General features: G+C 48.8%; 2 protein-coding genes across 3 annotated transcripts in view; both read right to left on the bottom strand.

The window, feature by feature from the left end:
- LIMD1 (LIM domain containing 1) overlaps positions 1-12,631 on the bottom strand; it is a 35,253-nt gene extending 22,622 nt beyond the window's left edge. Inside the window, exons 1-2 of the mRNA XM_009505741.2 lie at positions 11,344-12,631; positions 690-791 (exon numbers count right to left, since the gene is read on the bottom strand). Of these exons, the coding sequence (XP_009504036.2) occupies positions 690-791; positions 11,344-12,517 (1,276 nt within the window). The 5' untranslated portion in view covers positions 12,518-12,631. The remainder of the gene's footprint in view (positions 1-689; positions 792-11,343) is intronic.
- An 8,617-nt stretch (positions 12,632-21,248) lies between these two features.
- The window catches only part of LARS2 (leucyl-tRNA synthetase 2, mitochondrial), a 93,981-nt gene continuing 90,639 nt past the window's right edge, over positions 21,249-24,590 (bottom strand). For both annotated transcript variants that reach the window (XM_064444090.1, XM_064444091.1), the window contains one exon: positions 21,249-24,527. In XM_064444090.1, the coding sequence (XP_064300160.1) occupies positions 24,348-24,527 (180 nt within the window). In that variant the 3' untranslated portion in view covers positions 21,249-24,347. The remainder of the gene's footprint in view (positions 24,528-24,590) is intronic.

Here is a 24,590-nt window from a genome sequence, read left to right as displayed (position 1 = left end):
GCTCCCTCCCTTCAACAACCTGAAAGCAAGCCGGCAGAGACATGTCCCTCATCTCGGAGCATCGCTCCATTCCTCTGGAGAAAGAACAAGCGAGATACGTAACCTGTGTCATTCATGTACTTAGATGCTTTGACCACAGGTCCCTCAGAAGGGCAAAATGATTACAGCAAGTAGAGGTCATGCATGCAGTGAAAATACTGTGACCGGACCGACCATGTAGCAGCTCCACCCGAAAAGGTGCCTCTGGTGCTCACAGAGCCCGCCGCCGACCTGGCGGCTCTCCCTGGGGTAGGCTGGAATGGCTGTAAAGTCTGATGTGACAAATAAAAAACCCCTAAATGCCAGCTAAGCCATATTCACCGCCACTGTGAAAAAATACTCTTATGCTGTTATGAGTAAGAAAACATAGCTGTAACAGAGCGACAGGGGAATGGAAACAACCATCTCCCATACCAGAAGGCAGAGGCTTGCCCAATCCCAAGAATCTTTTCTACATGCCTTGCAAGAACCCGTTCAAAAACAAATAACAACCACCACCACCGAGACATACAGCTGTGGCAGACTCCAGCTAGCAGATAATTCAATAACCATCTCCTTTTTTGCCCCCGCTTTGCGCCAGAAAACCATGAAGCCCAAGCAGTTTGCCCCAGGGTCCTGCTCCAGCAGCAGGCTGGGCAGGGTGTACTCACTGCAGGCTCCGCAGGTGAAGCAGCCGTCGTGGTAGAGATTGCCCATGGCCTGGCAAGCCTGGTTTGCTCCATACACCCCCTTGCTGCACTTCACGCAGGTGCCTGGAAGAGAGAGAGGGAGACAGAAGTGAGAAGCGGCACCCGGCGGGCAGCTGGGGTCACTGGCTGGGTGACCACACCTGTAATTCGGCATGGTGGCTTGGCAGCTTATGACCAGGCGGTTCACTGTAGCCACAAGATGTAGGTGACATCAGCATCACCCACCCTGAGAGCTGCTGTTAACAGTGGCCACAATGGTCATCAAACCTCCATGGCAAAAGCTGTTTACAAAAAAGTAAACTGGACAACAGCAGCCTTGTTTGTCTACAGCGACATCTCCTTCCTTCACCCATTCATTCCCAAAACTTTATATACATTTAAAACCACTTAATGACCTTCCCAAAAGCCTGGGTGGTAGTAAGTGGTGGTCAGGGCTGTTCACAGACCAATAGTTTCTGCTACGTACTGCACAAAAGAAGCTTGTTGGTTGCAACTGATGTGAGGAAAACATACCTCTTCACTCAGCGCCTTTAAGCCTTCATCAGTTTCAGACCCTGCTCACATCTGCTGAAGGCCCTAAGGATTTCCCACTGACAGAAAGCTGGACTGACAACCTGACACCTACCTCTCTTCCCTCTGTCAGTCACATCTGAACAGAGAGACCCAACATAGGCGCTACGTACAGACCATGTATCCTGCCCAGATGTTCTTCTTGCCTCTTGTAGGGCAAGGCAAGAAAGAAGTCAATTTTCAGGAGAGGACACCTGGTGGCAGCAGCACTACCAGCTGAGGGGGGCTGACTCTCAGGTGGCCCATGGGGTGAAGGAGAGCCCAGGCCAGCACACATGGTCAGCTTCTGGCTATAAGCTGTCCCAAGTGCAAGTCCAACCTGCACCTTGTACCCTCTCCTGCCACCACCATCCCCTAAAGACCAGGGTCAGCTCTGGAGCTCCAGAGGAGGGAGGAGACGACTGCGCTCGGCCATTCAGCCCAATCTCTTGCTACAACCAGCACAGCCAAGCACACTTGCAGCTGCACCCACCCCAGTGTGGGGCTCCAACCCAAAACCCAAGCCAGGAAGAGAGTGAAGGGTAAGGATATCCACCTCATGAGGAAGCTGCTGGGACCCTCCAGGCGCAGATTTGGGGAGGGACTGCAGGGAGAAGTCTTTAGCACTGCAGGTTCACAAAGGGGGGGGTGCGTTCACCTAAGGCCTCTCAAATCTCACCTCCTTTCCACATAAAACTATTTTGATAACAGAGTAAGAAGTGACAACTGAGTTTCATGCCCTTGACGGCATCTGCTTAGCAGGACCTGCCCCCTCCACTCAGCAGGGAGAAATGCAGCAAGGCCACCCAAAACCACTATTAGTGGCTGGGGAGAGAAAGTCCTTGTCCAAGGAAAATGACACATCAAGCCAGTTTACTGACTTCAGGCATTACCCTGTGATTGCAACAGACTGGTTTTAAAGCAGCATCACCCTCTAACTACCTCTAAATGAGCAACTTTAATCCATGCTTAAGCAAATAAACACAGATCTACCCAAAAAGGCCAGCGTGAAGGACAAACAGAAGACGTGTCTCTGCTCCTCAGCAACCCTGCGGATGTGACTTCGCCTCCAAGTCTCGCTTTCCACCACTGCTCTGACTCTTAAAACTCCCTGGGGGAGGGACTGTTGGTCACATCTTGCTCCTACTGGCCCAGGGAGGGACACCATCATCTTGCTGGAGAACCTTAGTCATGCCGTGGTTAACAAAACTTCACTTCTTTTGGGGCCCTGCAAGCTTCGAAGTAATTGGAAAGGTCTGGTGAAAGTTAGGAAGAAACCCAACGTACTTACAACAGCACTGAAAAGTAACTCCCAACTCCTGAAGCACCACACTAGCAGACCCAGCACGGTTAATAATTTCGTCCTGCAGCTGATAGCTGTGGCCATCAGTTTTCACACTACAGTGTTAAAAATGCTCAGGAATCCTTTGCAGTAGCACACACAGGGATGCTGAAAAGCAGATACTTCATTTTCCCAGAACAGACCTGGCTCTCTGTGCTGCAGCTGCCTGCATGCATTCAACTGCACGCTGAAAGCTGTCCTAGCGCTGCTCCAAGCCTCACTGCACTTAGAGCTGGAGTCCAAACTGACACAAACCTGGAAAGAAGGCTGCAGAGGATAATTAGTTACTCTGTTTTGTCCAAATCTGACCCGAACTGAAATGCTAGCTTGGCTGCAGGCCCACCCCAGCACGCAGACTGGCACCAAGTTAACAAAACTTGCTGGTTCTTTTTGAACCAAGCAGATTTATCTCAGTTATTTATTGAAATAAACATTTTAGGAAAGCAAAAGATAAATTATGCAGGCATTACAACAACAACAAAAAAAGAACAAAAAAAAAAAGGAGAAGACAAGACAAAGACAAGAAAATTTGGCTTTTCAAATGGATGTGTTTATGTGTTCTCCCAGGAACGCGTACATTCAGCAGCAGCCTGGGACACCGACACAAGAGCTAACAGCTACCTCTCAAAATTCCCTCTTGACTACAGCAATGCCGAGTGCGAAGTTTTGAGAGCAGAAAACCTGCTGATTTTGCTGCTCAAAGCCTTCTTTCCATGACATTCACCAGGCTTTCCACAGAACCGATGTATTTATTGCACTGCAAGTGCTGCATTTTCCCCTTTTCCATGGCAATGAGTGGCTGCTCCAGAAAAAAATCACCATCATGCTCTGATTTCCTCCTTTCCAGAAAGCAGCTGGGTAACACTGAATATGGATGAGTGGCAAGAAGCAGGAGGGAGAAAGCACAGGAGCTGCGTGCAAGCAGAGTCCATGGTAAAGATCCTGGAAGGCATCTAAAGCCACTATAAAATACCCTAACACAAATCCCACGGAGGGCAGAAATTGCGTCTGCTGTCTCCTGTCCATCCCACTTAAGCTTCAGAGCATAGGCACTGCCTGTGTTTTCCCCAGACAGACAGATACTCTGGCTGGATCCTGCAGGAGATGCCGGGGCTCCTGCATCTGTATCCAAACCTTCCTCCACCTCCTGCCCCTCAACTACCCCCACCATCCTTCCCCCTTTCTTCCAGTACATGCTCCGTTTCATCCCCTGCTTAACCCTTTTACCCACTTCCTTCAATATTTAGGCCCTTAAAATATGGAAGATAAAGTCATGGAATGAAAGGGCTTTAAAAATAAATTGACAATGTTGTCTGTAAAAACTATAATGTGCTAAATTATGCAACTATGTAGTAACCAGTCACGCTACAAGTATTTATAGATATCCTGTGGCAAGGCTGACAATTCAGAAATGGCACGATGGCAAATCTATGTATAGATTATGTTTTTACTTGTATCTGCTAAATGTGACTTGAAAGCCAATTAAATCTCAGTAGCAATTGGAATTATTCTAGAAATAAGTCTTTGCTTCTTCCAACTACAATATCCTGAAGTATTTTAAGCAACATACTTGAGCCTTCATCTCTGACTCTCAGCACACCTGGCTTGAAAGGGGAAAAAAAAAAAGGCAATTTTAATTGATTTTTCCTTTCCACTTTTTTTTTTTTGCCACTCGCTCCCTGCTGCCACAATGATCCTGTTTCTTTCAGCTTAGGCCACGCAAGGAAAAGGCAATACCTGCTGCTGACGGTGGCCAGTTGCTGAGCTCAGCAACACATGTGCGAGGCCAGCCTGATGGAAGGCAGCACAGCACAGGCCACATCCAACCCCATCCCGCCACAAAACAGGCTCTGCGCCCTGCTCCATGCCAGCTCCGACAACTATTTCCCAAAAGAGTGCTGAGCGTGCTTTCTGCCAGCCAGGGCGTAGAGTTAAAATGTCAGCAGCATCGATCCAGCCCCATGTGCTGCTGACGCTAGTCAGCAGCTCTGGGCAATTTTCCTGGCATAACACAGCATTTAGCAAAAACTTCTGTCCTCAGTTTGAAGCAGATGGATCCCAAGTATCCACAGCTCAGCGAGATGCCCGATTCCTGCACTTAGTTACTACGCCACACGTAACAAGCGCTTATGCAAACACCAATCTGAGCGGATATCCCCTCCGAAATTATGTATTTTAACCTCAGAGGGTGTTATTAAGACATTATTAAGGAGAAACGAATGGTTTCTCTTTTGGCACCAGGATGACAAGCCCAAAGCACCACACATGGAAAGTGCCGGTAAATTCACGCTCGAGCGTGCCGGCAGAATGGTAGCCAGATTTGGAAAGGGAAAGGGATGGAAATTGCTGATTTCGGCTCAATTTCTGCCGGCAGGGCAGCCAGGCCCTGGACAACAAAGAAATCTCTGTTCCCTTTCGCATCATGCGGCAAGCAACCGCCCGCGCTGCAGCTGAGCGCCTGAACAAAGGGACCTTTCGGGCAGAGCTGGGACTGAAAACATGCCCTGTAAGCCACGTCCCGGCACCCACCGTACTCCATCTCAGCACTGCAAACCACAAGGCGGGCTGCCACCAGGAACAGCCTCAGCTGGCAAGACCAAACAGGTCTGATGCAGACCTCAGGTGTTGTCAGAAATGAAAGCAAATGCGGTACCTAGTCTGAAATGCCACCAAAGTTCAACAAGTGCATTTCTATTTACTGCTGGACTCAAAGCCTTTAGAGGTGTTTTTTCCTCTAAGTGTTGCTATTTCATGCTCACCAGAAGCAGCTCAGTTACTTACTATATCCCACTCACTAAAAATTTAATGCAAACCATGCTGAACAACAGCATTTTCTGGGACTGGTCGGTATGGTTTATTTCCATGTGCCAGACATCATCTACCTACAAACCAATAACACAGCTGTGGGCTCTTCCAGCAGCATCCCCATTCTCAGCAACATCCAGGACAGCCAAGCTTTTCTACACGTGCCGCTGGTTGGGCTTGCTAAGACTGTCGCTTAATTTTGGCAGGCCAAATATGTTACTGTGCTGCTGCAGTGGTGAGATTTCCTTGCCGTGTCAATCTGGTCCTGACTAAGACAAACGCAGTGGCAGGATGATGGGGAGAGTCTGGTGGTGTAGGTCTGCATACGTAGCTAACCCAGAAACAGCACTCGGAGGAGTAAGTCTATCCTACCCCTTCCACTTACTCCATGCAAGCCACATTTCCATGATCAGCTTGACTCTTCTCCACCACACATAGCTGGTTTTTGCCCCCTCCTTGCAGGGGGCTGGATTTATGCAAAGAACCCCCAATTGCATTTGGAAGAAAACCCCAGAGCCTTTGCACATAAACACCTCCCATATCAACCTTGCCATCTGCCCAGACATGCATGTGGCTAATCCAGTAGACCCTGCTGCCTCTTGGTAGAAGCTGTACCTCATGAGGGTCCTTCCCATCAGAGCAGGAAAGGGGAAAAAGAGCTTTACTCTTACCTTTTTCCCCTTTCCCGCTCTGACGGGGAGGACCCTCGTGAAGGCACACCTTCTGTGTTTCCGACCCACCCATTTATTCCAGGAGAACCAAGTCCTCCACTTAATGCATTTTTCAAAGACCATCTGCTGAAAAAAAGACGACTTCACCTAGTCATGCCCAATGTGATGCTCAGTTCTTCAGGTTTTACTTCAGACCTTCTCCTGAACCTGATGCCACCTCCCCTTGGCTCACCCTAACCAAGTCATTCCTACATCAAACTCTAAATTAGACATACTGCGTGCCTTGCTATGCTGTTATCCACTACTGTGCAATTGTGCTTGCTGGAGAGTTGATTTCGTGGAGATCTGGAGGCCCATGTGAGATTGAGTGCCTGGAAAACCTGGCAGTCTGGTCCCATTCACCACTGGGTATCATCACTCCTATTAGCCCCACGTTGCCACTCAGTGGTAGCAAAGATGAGCAGATCCTCCTTGCCCCAAGAACCACAGAGTTGGTAAATGCTATTTTTCTGTACTGTTTTTGCATGCCATGGTCTTGACCTCTGGCTTTGCTGTAGACAGTCGCGTACACACTGCCAGTGAAGTACAAAATGCCATCAAACTCACGTCAGTGACATTTTAAGTACCTTACAGCGATGTCAGAGATTACATTAACTCCAGTGCCAAATGAATGCTGCTCCTTACTCCTTTCAGTCCCCACTGCCACAGTATCCTGGCTGAAAGACCTACTGATCCTCTGCCTCAACTCCTTCCTCTTGGTACAGATTTTTCCTTAAGTCTGCAAACACAGCAGAGCTCCCAAGAAGAAGGGAGAAGTACATACTGCTGTAATCTTGAGGAGCTGTATCCCAGGCAAATATTTACTTGTTTGGTTCCTTGCAGTGAGATAAGCTTTGCAATCTGCACATGCCCACTAGTCCACATGCCATGATCTTTTCAGCTTTCCTTGTTCCACCATGATCCACCTTGTCCTGCCTCCCCCTCCTCTCTGCTGCAGGCAGGCACCTCCTTCCAACCGTGGTGTTCTCCCAGGAGCAGGCAGCAAGGGATGCCTCCACTCATTCCCCATGGAAACAACACCATTATCACCACCCACACACAAGACAAACCTCAGAAAAACTTTAATTTTAACCAGAAACTCTCCACTTGGCAGCCCTGAAATTACCCTCATTGCCACAGCAGCATCCTGGTGCATCACCATCAGCAGGGTTTGGTAAAGTCTGCAGGTGTGTACAGCCTTGAAGTTAAACAAGTTGTGGTTTTGGCCATGGTAAAACACTAACTTCACTATGCACAGGACTTGGAGAGAACGCTGCTGGCCTTTGAGCAGATCACACCCATTCAAAGGTGCTGGGGTTCCAGGTCTCCACAGGGTTTCAGTAACTTGACTACCGCTCTGCTTCTGCCAAGGGGAAAAGAAATCTGCAGTTTTCACTATGAGATCTTCTCTGTCCAATTGCTGGGAAGCATCCCAGTGTTTCACTGCAAAACAAGGTGCCTGGGGCCATTCTAAAATACCTGCAGCTTACCAGCTCTGCTCTAAATAATAAGTAAGCCAGAGCTCAATACCTAACAAATATTTATAACAAGAAAACCATTTATAAAAACTGTTTTAAATAAAGATCATGGTAAGAGTGTAGAGAGTCTCCATCAGATAGAGATTTCCATCTAACTATATGAAATAAGCACTGGTAAAAATGTGATGCTACATGTTACACCTCTAAAAGCATCCATCTGTGACTGCAGACCAAGGAACTGCATGGTACCACAGCTTCTGCTGAAACGAACGGCAAAACCCCAACGCCTCTCAGCCAGGCCTCTCCCCTACCAAGTCACTTCCAGACAGTGCAGGCAGAGGCTTAATTTAGTTGTGCACCTGCCCAGCTCTAACCTGAAAACTCATCCCGCACCAGTCCTCGGAATGGTGCCACCTCACCTAACCCAAAACATCTGCATTGCACTGGGTGGTGCTAGCAGAGGAGTTGCAACTCCCCCGGTCACTCCTATTCAATCAATCTTCCCGTTCATCAAGTGGAGATGAAGGCTGATGCATCCAAAAGAACACCATGGTAAATCAGTGGGATTCAAGCACCTCACTCCTGGTTGTTCCCTAGAAACAGTATGTCAAAAACCTGAACACAACCTAAGGCGGCTTCCAGCGTCACCTCCTGAGACCTGGGGCCCCTTCTCTGCTGCACGGGAACCAGCATCTCCAGACAGCAATTTCAGGAATTTCCCTCCCCAAGTGTAAGACATGGGTGATACCTGAGACTCCCTATGTCCTCCCTGAAAGCCCACATAAATCAAGTCAGCACTTCAAAAGCACTCTTGGAGAACGCAAATTCCTCTAGATACATGTACAGCCCACGCTGCTCACACATAGCCCACTATTTAAAAAAATAAAATTCTTGGCTTTGTTTGCTTCTTTCCTTTCACTTATTATACATATCCTGAGCAGACAACTGGATTTTGTACAGCAAGCTGGTGCTGACAGATAACCAGACTGTCTGTTACTCCTCAGCAGAGCATCCTACCTATGTTACACCTAGTCTCTAGCTTATCCTTTCCCAGGCTTTCATTTACAAATGCTCGCTTTCACATACTGAAGGAAAAAGCAGCTCCTTTACTGTGATCAGAATTAATTGTTCATGATAAATATCTCATCCAGACAGAGACAGACCGAAGGACTGTACATAACCAAGACAGACAGACCCATCTTAAAAAATCTCTTTGGTACAGAAGCAGCACCCAAAATTAGGAGATCTGAAAGCATTTCAGATAAAACACTTTGGTCATCTGCACTTCAGTCATGGTTTCATTTCCTGGCTTCGATGTACTGCAAAGCTGCTGCATTAGACTTCCCTTCACTGGGGGAAAAGTCTGTGACAAAAACTGTTGATCCGTTCTATCACCATTGCATAAAAGTATTTACTTTCCATCCTAAAGTTTGCTAGCTTGAGGGGTAGGGAATAACAAAGATTCAGAAGACCGGCTGGGTCCTTTATTCCTCCAAAGGAAGTAAGGTAACTGTGGAAAAAATGAAAATAAAAGTGAGAAAGAAAGGGGGAGGAGACCCAGAATTAAAATACCTCAGTACTTGCACCTTCCTGCTCCATGGTCCTCCGTGGGGCAGATTTGTTGAGCCTTCCTCCACAGAGCTGAGGCTCCACAAAACATTACTTCTTCCTGTGCTGTGACAGCATCCTTTCATTTCTCCCTCTCCCTCTCCTCCGTCACCCTCCTCCTGCCCCAGTTTCTCAGACACTATGCCTTGGTGTAAAACCTCCTGCCAGGAGGATGTTGAAAGACCTCAGCGGGGATCAGGCAGCCTCCATCTCTCCTCCCGTACCAGGGCTCACTGGTAACTCAGACACCTGACCAGCAGGACTCTCCATGCTGCCAGAATTACTCCTGCTTCACTATGAATTTCCCACAGGGCGAAAGACTCCCCCTGGTGCTACTCCTTATTTTATGGCAAAAATGTAAAAATAATCTAACGACTAACTAGGTCCCTCTGCTCTCTCTTCGCATTCCCATGCACATTTTGGATGAGGTATGATCCAACTGGCTTACTTGCACCGTGATGAGAAAACACATGCAGCAGGGTTTGTTGGAGAGACCCCTGACGCCTCTTCCAGTAGAGCTGAATGCCACCTCCAGTAAAATATTCCCATTTTTGAGCACCGCCTGCCACAAGACTGTTGTCCCAACCTCACCTTTGTTATCAGCTCCTTGTCACAGCATTCAGCCTCCCCGCTAGGCGAGGCTCCCTGAGCTCATTCAAACCACATGCTGCCCACACAGGATGGAAAGCACCGTAACATGTTTCCAGGCCAGAACGCTCCAAGTACAGCAACTCGACACATCACTTTTCTGCGACAGCATAAAAACATGTCTGCCCTGCCACAAGGCTGAATCCAGTCTCAGATACAGAGATAAACAATCCCAGCAGAGTCCTCTGCGGGCAAGTACCACCACCTGATGCAAATTCCATAACAAAATGTGTTTCTTGGCAACCGAGCACTCAGTGGTCCCTCCAGCTACGTCCCTGAAGCTTGGCATGAAGCTCATGGCTGCCCCTGTGCGCACAGACCATGGCTGAGCCACCCACCGACCCCACAGGGCAGGACCCCGTGCAAAAGCACCTGTGCAGCCCGAGATGCAAACCCTTCCTCTGCACCAGGCTGAAGAGTTTAATCTGTCCCTGCTTCTACTTCTGTGACCGTGGATCTAAAATCATTAGGAAAATCCATACACTAGACCTGCTCCCATTGTTCGTTAAATTAACTGAGGAGTTCTTAGCCTTCCCAGCAACTTTGGGTTTCCTTCTCCCAAAAGCTGAGCTATCTCATCTGCTGTTAAACTGCAAAGTGGCATGGCAGGGAAAGGAAATGCTCAATTTGCCGCTGACCTTCTGGGAGATCCTTGCATGTAAGCAGACCCTTTCTACCACCAAGCACCAGCAAATAACCTCTGGTGGTTTTCTGGACTGCTTGTGGACCTGAGATTTAGGGAGAAATCACAGAATCACAGGTTGGAAGGGACCTCAGGGATCATCTAGTCCAACCTTTCTAGGAAGAGCAGAGTCTAAACAAGATGGCCCAGCATCCTGTCTGCCTGTTTTTCTGCTATCTTCAGGATGCACCGATCCTTTCAGACCTGATGTGGACCAGCACCTGGAGGCAGGGGGAAATCCTGGCAAGTTTGGGAAACCACCACCTTTCCAATCCCCAAACAACTCCTCTTCAAGAGATTCTGCAAGCACGTCCAGCCATGGGCGCCTCTATGGCGGGGTACCACCAAGCACCCCCCAAGCTCCATGCCCTCCTCTGTGCCCTCAGTGTACGCAGGCACGACTCCTCGCAGGCTGGATGGCTGCCCTCCCGCTCACACGTGGTTGGGCAGCGTACTTTTAAGACACAGAGAACCAGGACTACTGTCAAGTAAAGATCAGTGCCTCCCTGCACTTCAAAAGGTGCTGCTCTAGCTTCTTCTCACACTGTCCTTCCCAAAGCTGCTAGACTACCTTTGCTTTAAAATTTAAGAGGTACGATTAAAAAAGTGTAGGAGGAGGAAGAGCCTCCAGTCCCTGTGATAAATAAAAGCTAAATAACAAAAAACACCCCCTAGCAACTGAAAAAGCATAATCAAGCAGGCATACAGAGACATGCATGCCTGCAGGCATGAACCCTGCAGTGACACTTTGCAACAAACCCTTTTCACACCAACTGGCAGACTGCCTCCTTACCAAAGTAATCGGCCTTTGGCCGAGCATCCATCTCCTGCTCCAGGCGCTGGGTCAGTGCCTCCAGCTTCAGCTCGGCCGCTGACGGCCCTTGCTCCGGCTGCGGAAGGAGGGTCTGGCAGGGCAGCTTCACCTTCGCCGCGCTGGAGCCCTCTGGGTGCCCGGCATCTGACCGCGGGCCACTTGTGCCCTCTGGGAAAGGCGGCTGTGGAGCATCCGGAGCCATTGGCCCGCGCGAAGCCAGGCGTGAGGAGCCCGGCTCAGGGCCAGCGCCGCTGCCATTGGGCCGGTGGTTTTGACCGTGGGCCATGAAGTGGCCGGCTGGGCCGGGGTAGGCAGCGGCGTGCTGGTAGTCCATGTTTGGGGTGGCAGGCGCAGAGCTGGGGGAGAAGGACGGTGGGACGCCCTGATACCATAGCTGGCTGCCATCCCCTCCAGCCCTGGGACCACAGGCATCAGCAGGGCCCGAAAACCCCCGGGCAGGCTGCACCAAGGGGGCCGAGAAGGAGGAGGACCTCTGCTGCGGCAGGGCCCCCAGCACCCCATCCTCTGTCCCTGCCAACGGTGCTGGGGGGGTCCGGGCATGTGAGAAAGAGGAGGACCTCTGCCCAGCCGGCATCGGGTCACGGCCGCTGCTGCCTCGCCTGCCCTCGCTGCCGTTCTCCTGTACGCCACGGCAGGGCTGGGGGTCCCCGGAGCTCCCGGGCTGCTGCTCCCCGCGCCCCACGCCAGGCCGCGAGCCCCCCGCTCTGGGGATCCTGTCGGGCTCTGCTTCCCAGCCCCGGTGCCCGGCCTGGCTCCCTGTGGTCTCGGCATGCGACCCGCTCTCGCCAAAGCCACGCTCCCCTCCATCATACGGCCTCGCGCGCGGCCCCTCAGCGGCGGAGGCTGGGGGTGGCTTGGCACCCCACGTCGCCGGCGGGCTGGGCCGGGGGGTGTTGAAGGCAGCCCCTCCGTTGAGGGCGGCCATCAGCATCTCCTCCTGCTGTTGCTGCTGCTGCTGCTGGAGGTGGATCTTGGCCATTTTGGTGGCGAAGACCCGCCTCGTCTCCTCGAACTCGGGGTTGTTGCCGGCAGCTTTGTCCACCCGAAAGAGACCATCCTTGGAGGCCTCGTACATATTGAGGTCTTCGATGAACTTGCTGGCTTCCAGACCCAGGTCGTCGTACTTATCCATCCCGACCGGCTTAGCGGGCTGACCCCCGCCTTCCTCCTCCTCCTCCTCCTCCTCCTCCTCCTTCCCGCCGGGCTCAGGGCACTGCCGGCCGTCCCGCCGCGCCGTCTCACTCCCGCCGCGACCCTCCCCGCCCGGGGGCGTGGCCAGGCCGGCGTGACCGGGGGCGGCCGTCCCCGGCCACGCCCCCCGGCCACGCCCCCGCCCTGCTCGGGGCGGCCGCTCGTCACCCGTCAATGGTGATTGCGTGTGCGGGCGATCAAACAACGTCACGCGCGGGTCCAAAGACGTAACGCGCGCAAATAGCGCGCTGCATCCAGCACAGGCCGTGTCAGATAGCGCTCGGGAAGGGGTCAGGTGGGAGAGCTGAGCTTCGAAAGGGGCCCGGAAAGGGATGCGCGCGGTGATTGAAGCTGCCCGGATGATGTAAGGAGGGTGTTTCCCTTCGTCTGCTGCAGGTAACGCTGCTTTTCTCGCTGCGTTCCCCTGAAGAATGGCCCTGCTGGCCCTGAAACGCTAGCGAAAAACCCTCGTGAAAAGTTACTGCCACCCTTTGTGAAAAAACACACACACACACCCCGCCCCTGAAAACCTGTTAGTAAATTCTCATTCTGTAACTATTGTACCAATTAGTCTTTATAGTAGGAAATTGTATGAATTTTCTTTATATATTTTAGATTGCATGCTGCATAGTCATGCTTAAGTGAGCGTGACTAAAGGACCCCAGCTCATTGCAAGGAGAAAGAGAGCCCCCACGCTGAAAAATAAAAGATAGCCCTGGATGGCCAAGACAACACCAGCATCCCAGCCCCTCCAACACCTCTGTGAACACCCCCCACCCCCACCTCACCCCCCATTACCTGGTATCACAGACAAGTAACTGCAGCAACACCAACTCCAGGGACATTTATATTAAGAAAGAAGCAGATGAATTATGATGTCATAAAATTATAGTTGCTTTGCAAAACTGTGGCATGTGTGTGTTAAGTAACAATTGGTCAAATCACGTTGTACCTGGACGCTTGAAAGGTATAAGAACTGTGTGTAGAACTGCATTCAGGCTGCCCCGGTGTGAACGGACACCTCATGCACATAAATAAATAATTACCCTGGTAATTCTGTACTTTGTGCTCCAGCCTCTCCTTACTGTGAAATTTTCATGACAGAACCCCCAGCTGGGGGTGCTCGGAGGTCAGGGGGCTGTGATGGGACCTCTGCTGGGCTCGGCAGAGAGACTGTTTTGTAGAGCCGTGGTGCCTCTGAGTAAATCAACTGGTGCAGGTGATCCTATGGGCCCAGGCACATGTCCTGCACTCCCAGAACCTGTTTTATTCTCCCCCAGGCTCCAGGAGATAGGACCAGAAGTTAAGGAACATGGAAATTCACAGCCTTTAATAATTATGAATTAGGGTGTGACCAAAACCAGCCAGAAACAAACAAACAAACAAAAAATCCCCACCCCTATTTGACTGGTTCCTGTACAGAAGCACTGCTGAGCAACTGGACCCAGGTCTAAAATAGCCCAATTCTTCCAGGGAGTTTCGGCCCAATGTGCTTAAAAATCGCATCACTGTGAGCCCCTGGAAAAGGTGTGTGTCTTCTCTCAAAGCAACCTGGCAGGCTGCGAGCAGGACCGAGAGGCTCGTCCTGGCAGTGACAGCCTTAGGCCGAAGCTTGAGCTGATATGCTTGATAAACTTCGGACTCAGAAAAGCTAGCCCAGACATAGCACAGGGTTAGATAATGGGTTTTATGGTTTCTGGGGAAGGCAGGCGGGTGGGGATCCCAGCGCAGAGCGAAGTGCAGTGGCCGAGCTTCTCCAGTCCCTGGGAGTCAGGGAAGGGGGACCCCAGCACACACTGCCACTAACCATGGCCTGATGCATGTTTAAGGGATCGCACAGTATTGGGAAAAGAGCCCAATCTATCAAGCAATCCCATCTATCAGACATTTCCAAGCCTTCCTTTGCTGTGGGGGTGAGGGAAGGAGGGGTGTCGCAGCTTCCACAGGCTGAGCCCCAGAAGCCCTATTTCACTTTGGGAGAAGCTGAGTGCCTGGGGGCTAGACCTTGCTTTGCACAAGCCCTGGCAGTTCAGGAGGGTTTAACTTGCATTTGGATATCTGTCATGCAAAGCACAGCAAGCCCCTGCCTGTGCCAGGGCCCTTTTGGCCAGACTGGAAAGGGTTTGCCTCCCATTTCGTGGGCAGGAGAGTATGTGGTGGCCCCCTGCAGATGCTTCATGCCAGGCAAGTGTAGGCTCAGGCCACCAGTGACTGAGAGGAAAAATAGCTACCTGTTTTGAGGGACTTGACTGAAACTGTTGAGGCTGAGGTTAAGCTGAGACGGGGCAGCGAAAGCCAAAACTTGAGTTTCAATGACTAAAGAGCATCCTTGGAAAGGGCTAGTGCAAGGCAGTTTTGACAACGCCCAGAGTCGATGAGCAACAGATTGCTTGAATCTGTATTTGTATGGCCCGAGAGAATGACAGAAAGGAAACAGAGCAGCAGGTAGATAAGGATGGGAGTGTGAGTCCCATCGCTGCTTCACTCGCGGGAGGAATCTGCGACGTTAGCGGACAAAGAGCAATCAAAAAGGAAATTACACATTGCTCTCGCACCTTCTTCCCTCCTCCTCACCAAAGGATGTAAAGTTAATCAAGGGAAGGCATGTTTCTATCCAGCATATCAGAGACTCAGGTGGTGTCTGTTGGGGATTTTTTTCTGCAAACAGACAGAGATGAGGCTCTTCAGACCTCTAAGAAACAAACCCTTTGGTGGAACAGAAGTATTTGGGAATAGGCATCTCTATTTTCAGCTTTCAGCAAACAGACCAAGGAAGAACCTGTAACTTCCCTCAGATCATGTTTTTTTCTCTGCCTTTCTCTTTTAAGGGCCACGCATACATTTTCTGCCATTACCTTTTATCTGTAATCTAACATCTGTAAGTCGTTTTACAGTCAGACCTGCTGTAGCTCACCACCTCAGAGGGAGTGAAGCAGCCTTCTTGCCGAATGGCCTCTCTGGATGCTGCTGACCTTCACCAGCTATGTAAAGTACATTTCCTTCCTATGCCAAAGGATCAAATCAGCTGTCTGCAGAACAATGCTCGTGCGGACAACATGGAAAAGGCTGCCGAAACCCTTTGGATAGGGAACCGTCGCGCTGGGCTTGGCCTCCTTCCAGGCTCTGCACGCATGAGCAGACACTTTGATGGCAAGCGCCTTCCAAAGGGAATCGCAGCCAAGCGATTCAAAGGCATTTCGGTATTTAATTCGCAACGCTTTCAGCGAACATTAGGCAGCAAAATACCTTTGAAGTTTTGTGCTCGGGTTTATTCTTTCTGTGAGACTTGGGTTAGGGGTATTCCCAAGCGAGCAGATGATTAACTTGAACTTTCTAGTAGACAGGAGATTTAATACTACACTGACTTGCAGACCCTTCTGCTGCGATTAGATATGGTCCCCCGCTTTTATAGTTCCTGTGAGTTTTACAGCCCATGCCTATTAAGGAGTGAAGGGGTCCACGATTGCTGTTGTAGCACAGGACCAAAATCTACATGCCTATCTAAATTAACTTATTCTGAAGCCTATGCCTTGAAGAAAAAAAACACATTGCTCATTTAATCTGGGTTTGTTCCTGTGGGCAAGGCTTACATACTGCATTTACTCATGCAAAATAATGCTGACAGCTTGTAACCCAGCCCTGCTCCACGTGGCAATCGCAGCTGCCCGTGGGGCGGAGGCAGGCAGCGATTTGGGGAGAAGCAGCCTCAAGTGGTGCTCCCCGATTTCAGGCCCATCGTGGTGGGAGCGCTGGGCACATCACTGCGGCCTCGTGCTGGGCGGCACAGCCCTCCAGGCCCGGCGAGGTGCCGCGGCTGCCGGCAGGCTGGGGCAGAGTGCTGCCTGCCCGGGTAAACAGGGAAGTCGTGAATGAGAGCAGGGAGGGGATCGTCTGTCTGTATTTCTTGCTGCCAAGTTTGGCTCCAGTCTGGGCTCACATTGCAGAGAGCTGGAGAAAATGCAGAGAAAGCCCCCCTCCCCCCTCCCACCCCCCTGATCATTTTTCTGTCTGGGAGAAAACGCCTTCAGATTTTGAGGCATGACAACAGCGCAGGGCTGAAGAGATTATGTAAAAAGATGACCAGGAGGTGTCTGGGTGACAACTTATAGCTAGATCTATCTCCAAAAGCAGCTATCATATACTCACTGTTTGAAAGCAAACCAGCGTGAGGAACCAGCGGCTGTCAGCACACCAGTTTCTTTGTGGACATTTTCAGGTCTAATCCCTGGTAGCCGCACCTCCCCAGGGCTGTATCTGTCCCAGGCAGGTCATTTCCCTCATGAGCCTGGACTACGCGTGCCACCCTGAAATGCCTGAGATACATGCTTTGGTGTCTTCTAGCAGGAAAGCAATAAAGGCTTCAGTGCTAGAATAAAAACAGAGTGAACAATTTATAAGGCAGAAGTATTTCCAGGATGGAGCCTGGCTTGATTCTTGCAGGAGTAAGTGCATCTCAGCTCTCACAAGGTAGTGCCGCAGCATCCCCGAACTCTGCACCGACTGAATCGCACTGGGAAACAATGAACACTCCCTCCGGCTTTCTAAGGAGGTTTTCAATAAAGGCGCAATTTATCTGCACCAGTTGGGTGCTTTATACCGGGAGAACGATGCGCAGGACTGTAGGGTAAATAACGGGGTGGTGGAGGGAAGGATGGAGGGAGCTGGCAGCAGGAGGTGAGCCCAGGGGCGGCTGCAGGTGGGAAAGCGGGGCTCAAACGGGGGGCCAGGCTATGAAAGGGGTGCTGTGGAGGTGGAGATGCTAAACATCAGCCTCTGCCCTCCAAAAAACGTTTGCAGGAAGGCGGCAAGGCAGAGTTGGGAGATGGTGTTCCTCCCCACCGCTGCCCCAGGCGCCTCTGCATTCCTCCGGGAGGCCTGCCCTGCCTGCTGCCTGCGCTGCCTGCGCATTTAACCCCCAAGTTGCAGGGGCAGGCTGGGGACTGCAGGCAGGCCAGTGCCGTCCCTACAGCCCGCCTGCCCACCCTGCAGCCTTGGTGCATGTGTCCCCTCTCCCCACGGTCAGGGCAGAAACAGGTCCGGACTTGGATGTTTTGCTTCTGTTGCAGTACGACTGCCTGCTATGGGGCATGATCTCCGCAATGAGTCACGCTAAGAATCATTTAATTAACACTGATGGCAGAGAAGGGCCAGGGCAGCACTGGGACAGTTTTCCAAACTGCCTTTCTGGGGTGGCATGGATGCTTCACAGAAAGGCTTTCAAGGTTGTGTTCCTTAAATGCCTACGCCCTGCAGCATCAGTTCAGTGGGGTGCCTTAGCCCCTGCTTGCAGGTGGGTAAACTCAGTGAGGGAAGGGTCACCTGGCAGGGCACATTGTGGGGAGGGGAGAGCAGCCACAGGGAATCACCCGAGATCCCAAACAGGAGCCCAGGCAGCAGCAGCAGAGAGAGAAAAGGCTGCAAAATCGCTCAGCTGCAGCGGTTTGGTTTTCCCGAGGAAGGCCAGAGCCAGGTGCCAAACGTTTGGCTGCCGCTCTGGGGCAGAGAATGCCCTTCGCCCTCCTCTCTTCAGTTTCTCCAGGTGCCATCAGCGGTGACAGAGACCTTGGTCTCCGTTTGCCGTCCGTCCACCAGGCCAAACACTTGCTTTTAGTGGCGCCAAAATAATGCAGGTGGCTTTGGTGGTTTTCCTACCCCTGCTTGAAAGACTATGGAATAGTTTGTTTTCTCCATTTTCTACTAAAAAGAGCCTTTTATCAGGACAAGAACTTGCCTGGAGAATTTTCCAGCTCCATTTCCCTGCCTCTTTATCAGCACATTAACACAAACAGCGCCATGACCTGTTTAACCAACATACATGGCCTTTAGTAATCCTCGGCTGGAAGCACTCTGCAGGTCAGACGACATCCTGCTGTCAGTCATTGGCCTCACGTGGCTTCATGGCCTTTGAGTGGACTTGCCAGATGCAGTCAATGCACCCACCCCATTCTTCCCTGCATGTCCTAGGAGAAGCTCTCTGACTAACAGATGTTTTAAAATGCTCTTTCACATGGGAAAATTGGGAAGTATATATTTTTATTGCACCCTTGCTATTTCATCCAGCCACATGGATCTCCAGGGATGGAGACGTACTTAAGAAAAATATTCATTTGTAAAAGCTTCTACAATTTTTTTCACAATACTTTCCTGGCTTAGCCAGCCTGACAACACATGCTCACATTTCTGTTTTGCAGAAATTAGTAAGATCTGCTAATTACACTGCTGTGTATTTAAAGACAATTGATTTCCCTTTTAGCAGAAAACAATTTCCTGTTATACCAATTCTCTTAATCTTCATCAGAAACAGACCCAGGCTGCCAATGCCAGCAACATGTCGTGCTCCTTTATTAAACCGCTCTCTTTTCTGCCCCAGTTACGTGTCCCGTTCATTATTCCTGATCAGTGCACTGGATCACCTACAGCTGTTATGAATATATGTATTTCGATTCACATATTGTTGGCACCAAGCATGGTTATTGGAGAGCAAGTCCCCTTAGTCAGCAGCTCGTGCATCTCTTCTGGCAGCGGGAGGTGTGTGTACTGGGAGAACCTTGGACCTTTTATACTTGGTTTTGGCACATGTAAAAAAACTACTGGTAGATAAGGAAGTTCAGAGCCTTAGATATGACTGAGGGCTTTTTCCTTGCAACCAGCCCAGACAGCATGCTTGTATCTAAGAGAGCAAGCACAAAGGCATGCAGTTCATGTAAATGTATATTTCTCCTTAGAGTTATACTGAACAAGATCAGGTCCTTCAAATAAAAGAACTTCTTATGGCAGAGTGTCACAAGTCCAAACAGAAAGAATATGGATATTTTGCTGATTATACTTAAGCCTTTCCCATTAACATGTTCCTTTGCTGAATGAGCAATTTGGCAGCTTAAAATGGTATGGCACAGGCAGGTGAGCATCCAAGGAAATGTCCTGATTGTTCAGTATCATGGGGTATTTTTGATGAGATTCCTGTGATCAGAATCTCTCACGGGTTTGGGCCGTGTTCACCTGACAACAAATAGAAGCATCCGCTTGACTTTGACCAAGTTTCCAGTTTCTCACTGCCAACGTGAAGGCTGGCAGATAGAACAAGAGCCACCAGGACACCTCTCTGCCACGTTGCTACACCCAGGCAAAAATACTCCCATTCATAGACCCCAACAACTTATAAACCCAGGACAACCTGTTCAAACCCTCTGACTACACATAAAACTAGAGCTAATTTTATACGGAAGATGATGCTGGCTTGCAACTTAATGGGGCTAAAAACAGACCTGAACTTATCCAACCAAGGCTTACATGAGTGAGAGAAGTGCCACGAGACACAAAGGTTGTGTCTGACTTGGGGCCTCCTGGGACAGATGGGGTTAGTGAATCGCAGAATGCTTTGTGGTACCGGAAAGCCACTTTAATCAGGAAAGGGAAAAAAAATCCCACCTTTCCTCTGTGTGTCAGGCAAGATCTCTTTTATCATCTGGGCTGCAGATGAGAGCTCTGATCCTGTTCCCTCCTGCGCGGAGATAATGCTCCAGTTCAGCTCTTCTATTGCTATGGCTGGGATGTGCTGAATAATGCCTCTGATCTACTGTGATCAGCTTCATTCTTCTTCTTTAAGCCATAAACCCCATTTCCATAAAAAAAGTAACACGTCTGTAGTTCCAGCAACATTTTGTAAAGTCAAAAGTGGACATTACCTGGACTGATAGAAATCATCAGGCTAGTAAGTATATTCACTACTCAGGTTCTGGTGATAGACCTGGCTTCACATGCAAGACTTCTCTTACAGCACAGTCCTTTGAGACAAAATTAGCTCAGAACCAAACAGAAGGGAACTGAAGAAATAACGCAGCAGAAAAAGCATCCAGCAAAACCAGCGTATGTACCGTTCCAGGTTGGTAAATATACATAAATAAAGCCAATCACCACTCTGTAAACTGCAATAAGTATTGCAAAACTAGAGAAAAACCCAGTGATTTCTCCCTGTCCTCATTTATAGTCAAGCGTTTAGAAAAATCTTACATACTGCAAACTTCCCTAGGAAAGAACAACCAGCAAAGTGCTAATTAACATTCTTTCTAGTTCATGTTGATTGTGAAAAGTTTAGAGAAGAGGAATAGCTTTCTGTGAGGCTTTACACTGAAGAAGGAGAGACAAAGAAAAGAGGCTGTGTGACCTGCATTATCTGTGGAATTTTCCCCTCCACAAGAAACAAGCAGGCTTTTACAAAGTCCGATCAGAAAAAGCCATCATTAACCAGATGTCAGTTCTGAGGCATTACTCTAATCCGGTAAACGGCAGACAGAGAGAGAGCACAGATTTTATTTTGCACTAAATCTCCATTTTTGGATTCTGGTGAAGGACCCAGAGAAATACAGGCTTGTTCAGCAACACCGTCGTACAGGTTTGTTTGAAGCATAGGTGGGGCAACCTGGCCAGCAAATGGCCTTAGCTGGTGCCCTAAGCTGTTAACGGTGTTCCTTAATGTGATGCAAAAAGCCCCACTGCCTTGCTGCAAAGCAGCATTGGTGTGTCCGGGTCACCTCAGTCACTGGAAATGGCTACTAAACAACCTACATCTGATAACACATTTTTCTACCCTGTGGTTTCTTCCAGCACATTACACTGCCCCCATCCCCCCAGCATCTGAGATCCTTCGCATGAAATCAACAGCATCAGAAAAGTTCTTAGTAACCTTTCAGAACTTTGCCAATTTTTATTTTTCCAGCACCAGTGTTTGAAGGCTGGACATTTTGGAAATTCAGTTACATGAATTTGGGGTTATGATTTTGGGGTAGAAAGCATAATAGTAATTCTTTTTAAAATTTTGTATTATTTAAAATAGAAACCTGATACAGACTGGATCAGTGCCATGACCAGTCTTCTATCACCATGAGCGATAGGATGCAGGGAATACCCCTTCCATGTCGTGGATCCGTTTCTTGGGGTAGTTTGTCCTGGGTCTATCCTACTGGGTTTAGCAAATCTCCCACATCATCTTTGGCTTATCACTTCATGGACTAAGAACAGTGGCACCATATCCATTTCAATGTGCGTGACAAACAGTGCAATTTGACTGATTGCCCGTCAGTGCTTTTCCTTCTCACTCCTCAGGTATCCCTGTCCAGATTTAAATCTCCCATACTATTTAGCTCCTGAACTCCTCAAGGGCACACAATCTGTGACAACGCTTTATTCCACCTTCAGGATAAAGATGCATCTGTACTGTGACGGAAGTAACAACTGTTAAATAAGCAAGAGGCGTCTGCAATATGTTATTTTAAAAAGGCTTCGTAACAGGCTACAGCCTGTGTATCAGTGTCGGTCCCATCCAGGCACAGACCAAACCTGTGAGTCACAATTATCGTTAGACAAACGGCAATTGTGCTTCAGGGCAGGTCAACCTTATGAGACGTGTCAGCAGCTGTCAGGACAACTGCACAACCCCACCGCTGGCGCCTCTGCCATCTTTCAAACATACACTTACCAGGGGATGAGGCTCTGTCAGACTTACTGCATCATCTCACTCACTTTTTTCACCGCCTGTTTTGTATCCTTTAGACCACACCGAATCTCAACTTGCTGTAAACGCGCTGGTGTGACTTCTGATCATACACTTTTTGTGCCACTGCTGTTCACTACCTTTCCTTTTTTAGCACGTACGAGTCCATTCCTTATTTTGATTTTTGCCTGAATCACCAAGTGACATCCACAATTCACTTCCTCTGGCAAGAGCAAATACCGGCCAGTGCTAACAGCAATAAACTCTGTGGGCTGCTGCTCGGCCCTGGAGTGACTGCAGTTTTGTTTAAAGGCACCATAGGGCTGCTGGACTTACAACATCTTTCTTCATCCTTGCAAATTTTTAAAGGTTTTATTTACACTAAACATGTCACCTTCTGCCCCCAAGAAAAACGCTGTTAAAATGGCTCCACAGGGTGTGTTAAACTTTTATACAGAAAAAAAAGCAGGACTGTGCTCTGCTACAGATTTTACTTTAAAAGATCTCTTTCACAGTCCTTTTAGGGGCTTCTGAACAGGAGTTCTATGAATTTATAACAACATATAGGTCAGGCAGACACTGGAATTCAAATTATTTTAACTCCAACTAAAGGCCTGTGTTTCAATCTCTGAATGCATTCCTTTGTGGCTAAGATTTTTGGAGTCTTAAAATTGCAAAGACCGTATCTCCATTATAAATATTCCATTTCTTAGTCATTCTTGTGTCAAAGGACTGCTGGAGAGAAAATCTGCACAAGTGCGGTCCAGGAGGAAGCAGAAATCAGAGGAGTTTTGTTGCAGAAGTAGGGACATGTAGAGCTGAATCTGGTCGCTGAGCCTCACATCTCTGTTACGCAGCTAGATCTTAGGTACCAAAACTGCACAAAGCCAAAATGGTAGATCACACTGCAGTGTGATCTATCTTGATCCTAGCTGCTTAGAATCTGTTGGACTTATTTACTGTTACATGGGATATTTTTGTTGATTTCCTCTTAATCTAATACACATTCTGGGTGACTGCTGGGCTGGAGGGTTAATATAGACCTCTGTATTTGCCTAGCTGGTTCCCATTGCCGACTTCGTAACTGTCAGAATGGCTCATAAATGGCTGACTTATTGGATGACTTAGTTTAATGGCTGTTAAAGAAAAGAAATTCTTACACAATGAACCCTGTAATTGTCTCTTTGGAAACCCTTTTTCAAGCATTTGCTAAATACACTAAACATTTCCATGTGGATATAACAGCAATAGAGTGTACAAATAAAATGGCTGAAATGAGGCATGAGAATGGCTTTGTGTTTTATGAAAGTCTGATTGATTTTTAGAAACATGATGTCTATTTCCACTTCATGAAGCCCTCGAAAAAAAGAAAGAATTTTTATTCAAGTTTTATGATCTAGGCACTACAAGAACTAGGAGTAGAGGCAAAAATCATGCTGTCTGCCTTCACTGCTGCATTTCCAGCAGCCAACTCATCCCTTACTTGAATCCTCCCCAAAGGTCTCTGAGGTGGCTCATGCGTAGGAAATAACTGCCATTCTGCTCTGTGCAGAAGAAACAGCCAGCACTTAGCTGAAGCTGAATCATGTATGAGCCAACAGAAATATGCCAGTGAGGAAGGAGGATCCTGGCTAAGGCAGGGATTGGCTAATTAATCTGACCTTTTTCTTGGCTTGGCTCTGAAACGTAGGTGAAATGTATCAGACCACCCTAATTCTGGATACCTGCTGTGCCGAAGGCCACTGGCCAGTGCTAAACAAATCCTTTTTAAAATTAACACTCTGTAGTAACATTTTCTCACAACTTAAAATGTTAGTTAACGGTACAGTACCCAAACATGAGATATAGGCAGCAAAGACTGATTGTAGCACACCTAAATTTTGGTGTAGCACATATTCAGGGCGGTTGTTTAGTCCTGGAATCATATTTATGCCATTGCATTTTAGCCAAGCCAACTTTCCAATAGGATATATTCCTGAGGCTGACACTAAAACCCCTGCGCTTTGTATAATTTACATTCTGTTACAATCGTTTAGTTCTTCTGTGCCTCCTTCTCATTCTCTCAGAGAATACAGGAGAAACAGCATCTCACTGGGACCCCATAAAGAAACTTTAATTTTGTGCATTTCTTCACGCCGGAACGAAGATTTAGCAGCGACCTGATTTTAATAACATTTCTTCCCCACCGTTACATGAGATTTAAATAACCATAACTGGTATTTTTGAATGGGTTTCATCTCGAAAGATTCCAGTTCCCTTTAACAGCCCAGCAAAGCCTTTGCTATTCTTGCACTAAGAAGTTGATGAGGGCAGTTCTGGGAGACAGAAAGGCCTTTTTAATGGTTCGTCCCTGGAGATGCTTGACTCCAAGTTCACTTTGAAGAACTAGTTCATGGACTTCTTCAAAATTGCGGGCTGCTTGCTGAGGCACAAAAACTTTGCCACAAGCTTTGTTATTGATCTGAAAAAGAGAGACATGAAAACAAGAAAAACAGAAGTTACTAGGCTGATGTGCACCATTTCA

This window comes from Phalacrocorax carbo, chromosome 2, assembly GCF_963921805.1.
Source record: "Phalacrocorax carbo chromosome 2, bPhaCar2.1, whole genome shotgun sequence".
In the NCBI taxonomy this organism is placed as follows: Eukaryota; Metazoa; Chordata; class Aves; order Suliformes; family Phalacrocoracidae; genus Phalacrocorax; species Phalacrocorax carbo.
Note: the sequence above shows the minus strand (reverse complement) of the source record. Positions and strands in the feature narration are given on the sequence as shown.